Source organism: Penaeus vannamei, chromosome 13, assembly GCF_042767895.1.
Source record: "Penaeus vannamei isolate JL-2024 chromosome 13, ASM4276789v1, whole genome shotgun sequence".
NCBI lineage: Eukaryota > Metazoa > Arthropoda > Malacostraca > Decapoda > Penaeidae > Penaeus > Penaeus vannamei.
Window position 1 is genome coordinate 8135932 of NC_091561.1, and position 12500 is coordinate 8148431.

At 38.7% G+C, this 12500-nt stretch overlaps 1 protein-coding gene across 14 annotated transcripts in view; it reads left to right on the top strand.

Annotated features, from left to right (window-relative positions):
• Nucleotides 1–12500, top strand: part of Galphao (G protein alpha o subunit) — a 203247-nt gene that overhangs the window by 43313 nt on the left and 147434 nt on the right. The window contains exon 1 of one of the 14 annotated variants that reach the window (XM_070128891.1): nt 5729–6058. The exons of the other annotated variants lie outside the window; for them this stretch is intronic. Within the exon in view, the coding sequence (XP_069984992.1) occupies nt 5941–6058 (118 nt within the window). The 5' untranslated portion in view covers nt 5729–5940. Of the gene's footprint in view, nt 1–5728; nt 6059–12500 lie in introns of those variants that run through there. 14 annotated transcript variants of the gene reach the window in all.

Sequence of the window (12500 nt, forward strand, 5' to 3'; positions counted from 1 at the left end):
TCCTTTTTTCCTTCCGTTGTTTGATGTGACACTACCCTAGGGCAAGGCATGACAGACTTAGGGATGACGGCGGGGATTGCCAGATTGCACGTGGAGTATAGCTCCGCGAGATGCCACTCCACATGACATATCTTAAGAATGTTAGTGCCTCTGGCATCTCGCTGGTATGGCAAAGCAGCGGCCAGCGGGTGTAGAAAATCGCCTGACAAGTGCTGAGTACATGATGGTTGTAAATGGTAGCTTTGGCGACGGGCGGGCTTGACCAAAGTTAAAATAAAAACATATTGTTTGCATTAGCTGTGTGGTAGAATGGACACTCTGCGCATGTGGTGCATCATAGTAGAGGTTGGACTGAGGACACCATCTTGGCTAGGTATTTATATGACAAGAGTGAACACCTCCACATATTCTACCTTTGGCACCTAGCCTCCCCTGCCTTCCCCTGCTCCTCCCCTGTTTTTCTCTTCTTGCCACTCCCCTACTGCCTCCACCCTTGGCCCTTCCCTTCCCCTTTCCCCTGGTTTGCATAGCAGGCTTACCCTCCACTGTGCATAGTCTGAGATAGATATCAGTGTTAAAAATGTCCAGCATTATTGTTATCGTCGATTTTTTGTTTATGAATCTCCATTCATGAATTTATGTATGATTATCTTTATCATCGTCATCAGTTTTCACAATATTCTGCATTTTTCTAATTCATATATTTATTTCCGGATATTTGAATGTGCTATGAATAAACTTTATTCACTGCCAGGCCCTGTGGTGGCGTTTCAGACACTATGGGTGCTTAAAATACTGATGCACAATTTGTTCTTTTTTCTGTTTAGTTCATGAAGTTTGGAAGGTTTCTAGCTTTTTTGATTTTGTTCCCAAACACTTTCCTCTTAGTTAATTGTAGTTCAAGTTCAACCTAATATCTCTGCTAATTTGGTTGTTTGCAAGATTGTTTTATCGCATCTTCTATTTATGGTATTATGGATATTGTTATTGTTATTTGTATTATTGTTATTGATAATATTGTTACTCTGTAATGATTGTTGTTATTATCATTATCATCATTACTACCATCACCATCATCATAACCATTATCGTGATCATTGACTTCATCCTGAATATCATTATCAATGTTATTGTTGTTATTAGTAACACTATTATGATATACATTGAAGACCCTACATCATATATACATTTTCTTATTTCTGGCCAATGATTACCAGTGCCATCATTATTTTTCAACATCATTACCATCATAATTATTTATATTGATTGTTATCATAAATACTGAACTATTATTATCCTGAATCACGGCAAATTATATCCCAATTATATCTCTTCTGGCATTCACCAATTATTCGCGTAGAATTCATACAATTAAATAAACTTTTACATAGATTTTTAAGATTAGTACAAGGTGTGTCTATATAGGCCTATGTAAGTTAATCAGCGTATAACTACCGAATACTACTTATTGATACGTCAGTTAGTAAGTAGTTCACAACGCACCAATTGGATACTTCTAGCCATGAAAGCGATCAATTTTGTTTTAATAAGTATTTTGGATAATTAGGTGTAGGTTGTATGAGTAATTATGATGTGTAAGTAATACCTGTGTCAAGAAGGGTCAAAATGCGTTAACATTCTTGAAAATATAGACCTAACAGCGACCAATTGCATTTCCGCAAACAAAAACAAAACTGTAAATAAGCATTTCTATCGAGAGAATAGTCTATCGTGTACCAAAGACTCCACACCTTAAAATGATCATCACCATGAAGTACAATAGACTAGTCTTGATTGAGAATCTAGCAGATATCTTTCAAGTCAGAATTATAGGCCTATGAAAATGAACATGGCGACTCCGGAAATAAATTTTTATATTTTGAGGACTTAGCTATCCCAGGGGGGAAAAAAGGCTTGACAACCCAAAGCGAAAGTATGGCAATCGCAAGGAAAAAATGCATGACAATCCCAAGGGGAGAAAAGGCATGGCAACCCCAGTAAAAAAAAGCCTTGAAAATATCACGGCTGAAAATGGTGGGTGTGAGTGTTTAATCATGGGTTGTCCGGTGTCATGGGCGCAAGTATTCTGCAAGTTTCTTACATCGCAACTGCCTTTTGCATGTGTTAGGAAAACATTGGAGAGTTTTCTTTGTGATTCACAATGGCATTTACTTGTTTATTGATGCAATATCTAAATGTGTAAGGGTGCGTGTGCGTGTTTGTGTTCGCGTGTGGGTATGGTATGTATGTATGTATGTATTATATATGTATGTATGTATGTATGTATGTATGTATGTATGTATGTATGTATGTATATGAATCTCCCCCAACCGCCATATGTGCGAAAGAGAATATATAAAAACATATTTACTGTTTTCTACTTAAAAAAGATTGTTTGAAGTGACTGCCCCGAGGTACCACTCTTGTTACAGCGCCAAATACGTCCTTTCGTGCTTGCATGTTGAAGGTTCGGGGTAAATGCCGTTTGTAATTGTTATTGTTGTTTGTACTGGTATTATTGTTATCATTATTGTTTTCTTTGTAATTATCTTCATATTCGTTTTTGTTATTTTTATCGGGATTATCATCAAAATTATCTTTATTGTTGTCATTATTATATTATTTTTATTATGGTTATTAGCATTACCATTATTAGTGGTAGTAGCATTGATTATAATTATGATCATTGTCATTATTATTATTATTGTTACCGTTACCATCATTATCATTATTACCAGCATTATTAGTATAATTATCCAGTAATAATATTATCGTTATTGTTATCTCCATCATCAGACCTAATGCTACTGCTACTACTACTAATTATCATTATTATTATTGTTATTATTATTATTATTGTTATTATTATTGTTATTGTTATTATTATTATTATTATTATTATTATTATTATTATTATTATTATTATTATCATCATCATTATCATTGTTATTATTGTTATTATTATTATTAGTAGTAGTAGTAGTAGTATCATTTATTGACATTATTATTGTTATTATTATTATTATTATTATTGTTGCTATTGCTTTTATTGATGATGTTTTTATTAATATCAATGTTATTGTCTATTATCATTATTGCTATTAATAATTTTCTTCTTGTCCTTATTTTTGTTTTCTCATTAATATTGTTATTGTTAGTGGTATTCTCCTTATTGCTATTACCAATACTTTTACTATTGCTATTGATATTGTAATTATTATCGTTATTATTACTGTTATCATCATCATCATCATCATTGCTAATATCATTATTTTATTGTCATCATCATTGTTATTTTAGTTATCATCGTCGTTATTATTATTGTTGTTATATTATAGCTGTTGATATTGGTATTATGGTTATGATTATTATTGCTATTATTATTATTGTTATTATTATATTTTAACTGTTATTACTATCATCATTATCCTTATTACTATTGCCATTGTGTTTTTATATGATTATTATTTCTTCTTATTATTTTTATCATCTTTGTCATCTTTGTCATCATTATCATTTTGTCATTGTTATTGATATTATCATTTTTACTATTATTATTATTGTTGTTGTTGTTTTAATTATCATTGTTATTATAATTATTATCATCACAATTTTAGTATTGCTAGTATCATCATGATGTATCAGTTATTATTATTATAATTATCGTTATTATCATTACCGTTATTTTTGTTATTGTTGATAATGATATTAATACTTATCTCTCAATAACTATCATTACCATTGTTTTTATTATTATTATTATTGTTATTATTATTAGTATGGTCAATGATGATATTATTATTTATCATCATTATGATTATCATTATTAATATAATCAGTATTATTATTATTATCCTCATTATTACCACCTTGATCATCGTCATCGTCATTATTTTTCTATATTATTATTATCATTATCTTTATTATTAGTAATTGTTATTTTTATTTTGATCCTTATAATTGTGATTATTTTGTCATTGTTATTACCAAACTAATAATGATTATTTATATTCATGCTATAGTTATGATTGCTTATCAATGTAATTATGATTATGATCACCATTGTCATAATTGATATTGTTAGAATTGTTATAATTTTAATTGTTATTATTATTAGTATTAGCATTATTGTCGCTATCATTATTAATATAGTTATTCTGATCATAATTATTGTTGGTATTGTTTTTTTATTGAAATTATTATTATTATTACTCAAAATCACCATTATCATCATTATCATTTGCATTATTATGTAAATGTTATCATTATTACACATGCACACATTTTTCTTGTGCTTTCGTATTTCTATTTTTACGTTCCCTTATCTCTACCACATTCCTTAATGACCCTTGAGTTGCCTTCTTTCATTATCCAGTCTTTTTTATGTTCACTGAATATCGTGCCCAGAGACAAACTGTCTATCCTTCGTCATATCAACATGATATTCTTGATATGGGTAACCTAATTACCATTTTCTATATTCAATTTCAATACTTCGTGGTGGTATAGCACATCTGGCAACTTGCAGTAACACCCAGATCTTGAAAAAGAGATTTTACTTATAGAAAAGAAAAGCTGTTGATAAGATAGTATTATTCTGTCTTAACCCATTTCCTGTTTGAAGTGATTTTTATGGAAAATAGATGTAATTTAGTAACGATCTTGTTATGAGTCGATATGTGATATGTCGTTGTCTCTGTTTATCTGTATGTAATAATTTGTGCGCGTGACCCTTCTATATATATATATATATATATATTTTTTTTTATCTAGTTTAGTTTCATTTGTATATTACATGTAAGAGCACACGTCTGTTACAAAGACCACGATATGAGTATACTGGAAGTGCCTATTTTGGTCAACATGTTTGTTTTATATGATGATGGCCTGTTTACCACAGCGTTTGCCGTTTAGATAATTTTGGATACAAGAGTTAAGAATTGTTTCATCTCCATGGGCGTGGAAACTCTCTAGAAGATGGAATTCATTGTGATAAGAGGCTGATAATTTGGTCTTCCATATAATCTTGTTTCGGAGATTTGTTTCATAGATGTTTAGTAGGAATTAATGGAAATACTGTAAATTTGTCAGCGCAGAAAAACAAAATCGATCGTTTGCTTTATTATCGTTGAGAGAAGGCACACAGCTATTGTTACATTGTTTCTAATTATGAATTTGAGTTTTAACCCCTTTTGAAAATTTTCGTTCAACATGAGCATAATCACAATCTATGTGATAATGAAATACAAATGAATATTCCTTATCGTATAGCATAAACTACTACCTCCTCGGTGGTAACACTGGTGCGCTGCCCAGCCCAAACTGATGCTCATTTCGCTTATAAAGACCTATTTTCGTACGAGTCCATGTACTGTTTTTCTGTGATTGATGGACATGGTAGAAATCCATAATGATTTGTACATGCTCCTGTAAGATACTAAGGCGACAAAAGTTGGCTCTGGGTTAGGAAAATTACAGTCATATAAATCCGCATGTGAAACTGTTGCGCGTGGCGATCGGTGCGCGTGCGCTTCGCAGCTAAGGGGATACTTCAACAACCAGACTTGGATAATATCATGATTATATTGTACTTTTTAGAGAAAACTTGGATATATTGATTATATTGATAGCTACACTAGCGCATTTCGTGTTGATATTAAACCAATAAATACTCGGGAAAAATCGGATAGCTTTTTAACATCGAATGATAATCAAAGAGCGTGGGTCGAGATGGTGGTGGCTGGTAGGGTGCGCGCAGCTACACACCTCAGTGTGCAGTGCGCTAGGCTTAGCTGCGGATCCTCGCTGCCCTTCTTCCGTGGCGTGTGTGTGTGAGTGGTGTAGTGTGGTACAGTTGTGGCGCTGCCACTGTGTTGTGTGGTGGAGGTCGGTAGGACCGTCTAGCCAGGTCGGTGAGGAGCGCCACCCGACACCGCAACCATGGGCTGTGCCATGTCTGCGGAAGAGCGGGCCGCGCAGGCCCGCAGCAAACAGATCGAGAAGCACCTGAAGGAGGATGGCATCCAGGCTGCCAAAGATATTAAGTTATTGCTACTGGGTAAGTATCCGAAGGGTTAAAAGCGCCATTGGTAATGCACAGCTTGCGGAGCAAATATCATGAAGCATTCGTGGGCGTCCAACGCTACTGTGGTGCCCCGAACCGAGGTGCGGAAGCCTCGGGCTGGACGCCCATCTTACGGGCGCCGGCACAACTGGCGTGGCACAATCATGCGCAAGTCATCCAGATGGGCGTGGTCACCCAAGTTAAAACTTCGTGAATGACGTCGACTTGTTCAACTGTATTGGAAACAGATAACTTTCCAAAATCCCCCTGTATAGGAGAACGCAAAGACGTCCCACAAGACTCCATCGCCGACTTTCTGGCGAGGGTAGCGTGGGTGGTGCCATCTGGAGGGTGACGGGGAAAGCTCGCTAAGCAGCACTGGAGCTTGGACAGCTGACTTGGGAGGGGCAGTTCGGAAAGGGGAGGGTTGGGGGTGAGGGGGGGGGTGTACGGGCAGCTGGCAATAGGGGCATGCGGTGTCAGCAGCTTACTTTGGATAGTAATAAGGGGATTGGGTAGCCAGGACAGCGATAGGGAGGAGAGGCTCGTAATGGTCGTAAAGGGGTCATATTGCAAGGGATTCGATGGTGTTGGATCTCCTTTTGGGGGAAGGGGGGAGGGTGAGCGAGGCACGAGAGGAGGGGGGGGGGGTGAAGGAGCAGCATCAGGACTCTGGCAGGGACAAAGAGCATCCAGGAGCGAGGAGGAGAGCCAGGACTTCAGTAGGGGCGTGAGGGTCGGACTAGGTTAACGTCGAGGACGAGAAGGGTCCAGTTTAGGGTGATAAAACGGGCAAAGGAAAACAGGCTTTAGGGACAGGCAAGAGAAAGGCAGTAGCCCTTGGAAAGCAGGGTTTCGAGGCAATTAGCGACCGCTGGAAAGCAGGGAAAGAACCCTCACCAAGCAGTCTTGGGGGAAGGGGGGGGGGGGAAACAGGATTCAAGGCTAGGTTTGAGTCATCAAGAGGGAATATGAAAAGGCATAAACGCATACATACACGCGCAGACATATACATACACGCGTACTTTCTTTTATATGTGTGTGTGTAAATGTGTGTACGTATGTGTTGTAATTGTTTGACTAGAAATGAATTTGTATATTTATACTTCCATATACATATATATATATATATATATATATATATATAGTTATGTATATGTATATGTATAATATACATATGTATATATATGTATATGTATATATATGTATATGTATATATGTATATATACACATATATGTATATAGATACACATGTATGTCTACATATACATATGTATATATATGTATATACATATATATGTGTATATATATGTATATACATATATATATGTATATATATATATATATATATGTTTGTGTGTGTGTGTGTGTGTGTGTGTGTGTGTGTGTGTGTATACATATATATGTATATATGTCTATAGATATGTTAATGTCTATATACTTATGTTTATGTTTATATATACACATGTATATGTCTATATATATATATGTATATATATATATGTCTATATACTTATGTATATATATGTCTATATACATATGTATATATGTTTGTCTATATACATATGTATATATGTTTATATATACACATGTATGTCTATATATACACATATATATGTATATATGTATATACATATGTATATATATGTCTATATATACATACATATATATATATGTATATATACATATGTATATATATGTCTATATATATATGTCTATACATATGTATATGTGTCTATTTATACTTACATATATATATATATATATATATATATATATATATATATATAGACATATACACACATGTGTGTGTGTGTATGGATACATATGTATATATATTTGTCTATAAATACATATGTATATATATTATGTATATGTATATGTATTATGTATATATATATATATATGTATATATGTACTGTATATATGTGTATGTATATATATGTATAGATATATTACATATGTTTATATATATGTAAATGTGTATTACGTATGTATACGTTTATGTGTATATATGTGTTGCATATGTGTATATATATATATATATATATATATATATATATATATATAGTATACATGTTATATATATATATATATATATATATATATATATATTATATATATATATATATAGTATACATGTTATATATATATATATATATATATATATATATATATATATATACATATATATATACATACATACATATATATATATATATATATATATATATATATATATATATATATATATATATATATAACATGTATACTATCATATAGATTATATATACATACACATATACATATATACATGCATATATGTGTGTAAGACTGATAAATATGTATGTATCTGTATATACATTATACATTATATATATTATATATATTATAGTTATATTTATTTATTATATATATGTAGAGATGTATATTATAGGTGCATGCCTGATATTTGTATGTATATATGTAAGATTTACGCAGAAAGGAAAAGAGTTTAGTATGAAAAATTATAGTTATATACATTATTTCATAACACACACACACACACACACACACACACACACACACACACACACACACACACACACACACACACACACACACACACACACACACCGCAGAGGACATATACGAGAACACAGATATAGTGGAATGGGAGAGATGACGAAGGAGAGTGGGTGAGTGTGAGAGTGAGTGGGTGAGTGAGGGTGAGAGAGAGAGAGAGGGTAAGTGAGAAGGAGAGGGAGGGGGAGATAAACGGAGAGAGGAAGAGATCTTGAGGCAAACGGTCATGGTGGCCAATTCATTTTCAGTGATGCTGCATAGACGATCGTAGCCGCGGTTCATTTGAATGCAATGCGTGATAAGGCATTCACCAGAACTAATGACAACCCGTATTCTACGCTGAGTTACAATATGCAGAGCCTGAAAGCGCTTGCAGGTGCTGAAACGCAAGGAGAGAGCATGTGTTAGACGCTGAAACAATTGACCAACGCACTGAGGAGGCTTCAGTCGCCGTCCAAGTTGACTGAAAGGACGACACGAACACAACTTTCACATATGATAGAGCCAGAGTTGTAACGACAGCTATGATCGACTGAACAAGAGGCCCGGGGGTTGTTCGACAGGGGAGTGTGCCGTAAACTGCCGGTAACTGATCCCAATTATCAGTTAGAATAGAGTTAAAGGGACGAGCTGTTCCGCTCTGTCACACTCGCCCGTACACATCTACCGTCTGCCGTGTATGCAAGTCGTGCGCATGTGCAAAGGGCGTAAAAGAGCTGTTATGGCCGCTCTCTTCTCCCGGTTTTTGTTTCATCTTTATTAACACGTCTCTGCGGTTCGCCTGGGATCGTGGACACACCCTAATTGCGTGTCACAGAACGTCATTTAACTCGATTGGCTCCCGCATTCGTGCCGCAAGTCGCACGGTGCCTCCCAACACATTCTAGGTACTTCGTGGTGGTTCGAGTCTGGAGATGAAGGTGGTGTAGATGATACTGATGATCTTACTCTCTTCCTGACCTTCCCTTTCCGTTCTACTTCCCTTCTATCCTTTTTCCTCCTTTTCTCTTCCCACGTTCTCTCGTCTCAACTCACCCTCTCTCCCCTTTTCTCATGTCTCTCATGGCTTTCGCTTATATTCCCATTTTTGCCCCTCTTTTTCCCTTCTCTTCACTTTCTTTTCCCTCCTTCCCCTTCCCTTCCCTTTACCTTCCCTTTCTTTCTCTTCCATCCCAATCTTTCCCGTCTCTTCTCTCCCTCCCCTTCCCTTCCTTTCCCGTTTCTTCTCCCTTACTTTCCCCTCCTCTCCTCTCTGTCCCTTCTCCCTTCATTTTATTCCCCTCCCTTCTCATCTCTCCTCCCTCCTTCCCTTCCTTCTCCCTTTCCCCTTACCTCTCCTTCGAGCCTCTCCCCTCCCCTCCCCTCCCCCATCTGTTTATGCGCACATATGTACATGTATATATGTATATATATCTACGAGCTTACGTGCATCCTCCTGTATTCAGGGCGTGCTCACGTAACGCAAGCTGCATCCTTCTATAACAAACCGGCGTCTCACTTTGGCGTATCATTATTCGGCTTACTGTTACATAGACTTAACCTTGGGGGTGGCTCGAGGTCCTACAGGTCAGCCTCGGGAAGTCCGTGTTGTGAGCAGGGTGCTAAATGTATGTGTGTGTGGGGAAGGGGGTGAGAGAAAGAGAGGGAGAGGGAGATGGAGGGAGGGAGGGGAAGGGAAGGGAGTGTGTGTGTTTGTGTGTGTGTGTGTGTGTGTGTGTGTGAGCGTGAGTGAGAGTGTGTATGAGAGAGAGAGTGTGTGTGTGTGTGTGTGTGTATGAGAGAGAGAGAGAGAGTGTGTGTGTGTGTGTGTGTGTGTGTGTGTGTGTGTGTGTGTGTGTGTGTGTGTGTGTGTGTGCGTGGGTGAGGTTGCAGGATTTGTGCTTTATTTAATTGACTTCAGCTGTGCTTTTACAGTTATTTGTTACTGATTATAGTACGTTTACTGCTATCGTCACTGATACCACCAAAACTGTTATTACTGCTACTGCTACCACTGATACTACCAAAACTGTTTTTACTATTAGTATTAAATTCTCTTTCGCTATTACTCTCTGTTGCATTTTTAGTGCTGCTACGGTTTCCTCAAATGGTGCCGATATCACTAATACTGCTGATAATTTCTTGTTGCTGTTATTGTTTGTTTATTCATTTTCTTATTCTATGTGCGTATTATCTCGTAATCACTAATTATCGTCTGTGTTTCATAAGTCTGATTTAGTGAAGTTGTTCCTTCCCCTAGAGTCACGCCAGGCGAATCTCACCCTTACCGCACTCTCGCCTCCCCTCCCCCCCCCTTCGCTCGGTGGGTGATGGACCGCCCGATGATTATTTTTGTAGCTCTTGTTCGCTTTCTGCAGCTTCCTCGCGGTGTGGGGGCGGGGTTGGGGGGTATTGGGAGGGGCAGGAGCAGGGGGGAGGGAAGAGGAAGGGATGTGGGGGGTACATGTGGCAGGGTAACGTTCTCGCCGTGGAAGAGGAATGGGAGGGAGGTGAGCGAGGTTGGCAGTCGTATGACCCGTCCACATGACCCCCTGTGTTTACTCTGGAGGCGCGTGCACGTATTTGCGGGCGGAGGAGGAGGAGGAGGAGGAGGAGGCGTCGAGGAGTTCGGGCGGAGGTGGGGCGCTGTGATCTGTGTGCGGGGCGCCGGGAGTGGGAAACGGGGTGGCACGAAATGGGACAAGTGGCAACGCCAGAGGGCCTTGTTATCCCTTCCTGCCACGGCCCCGTCTCCCTCTAGATGCGCTTTAACTAGGCGACTACACCAAGTCTGGCCGTTCCAAGCAGGCGTTCGGGAGGTATTCCTGTCGAAGACTTCGCCGGCAGACACGATGGCTTTTGGTTAGGGAGTAATCGGGCTCCGAAGAGGCGTTAGGGAGCGGCATGACACTTCTGTCATGTGGGAGGGTGCCCCGGTCTGGGTTCTGTCTCGTACAGGTACGACCCGCCCTCCCCTTTCCCCTTCCCCTCTCCTGCCCCATCTCTTTCCTCGTGTGCTCCAGAAGGTACAAGGAAGTGTTGACATTTAGATTGGACGTTGGTGACTTGTTAAGAAACAAGAGTGCGAGGTGCTAGGACTCTCCTCCGTCCTAGATAACACATCCTCTCCCCTCCACATCCTGTCGAGCTCCCACAACCTCACTCTTACTCACTCCTCGTGACCTTTTTCATTCACTCTCCTCCATACACACGCCCTTGCACTTTTACAGTAGAGGGCGACCATGTCCCTCGAAGCAGCCCAGCCCTCAAGCTTTCCAACGTTACACAGTCCACACACATTGGCGATACAGTTATCACGCCGCTCGGCCCACACGCTCGCCAGCGCAGACGGGGTTGGGTTATAATCATGCAGACCGCGTCTTGATCTGGAATAACTTAAAGCGCGCAACATAATGCGGCGACACGATGGGAATCCGTTTTTTTTTCTGCGCTCGCCACCATAGACCGATGTACTCTCCTTGCAGACGAATTGGGATGAGGCGTATTTATAGCCTCGCCCGCGGTCGTCACCCAGGGCAGGGGTGGGATCGTCGAGGGGTCAAAGGTCGGGGCGTTTTCCTGCAGTCTAGTACGCCTTCAGGGGGGTGTTAAGTCAGCGCCCCCTTGTTGAAGGTCGAGATAGCCTGGGGCCCTTCGGGGCATGGCGCTTCAGGGCATACCCGTGCGTGGAGGACCGAGGGAGCCAAGCACGGTTACATGACTCCTCCCGCCCTTAGTACCGTCACACGTATCTGCTCGCCAGATCATAAGTTGCTTCTGTACAGTGTTAAAGCCAAGGCCAGACAGGTTTTCAGATGCGCTGCCGAAAAACCGAGGAGTTTGAGCCTAACGTCAGATAGTAAGACGGGTCAAGATTTTTTTGTGTGCCGTG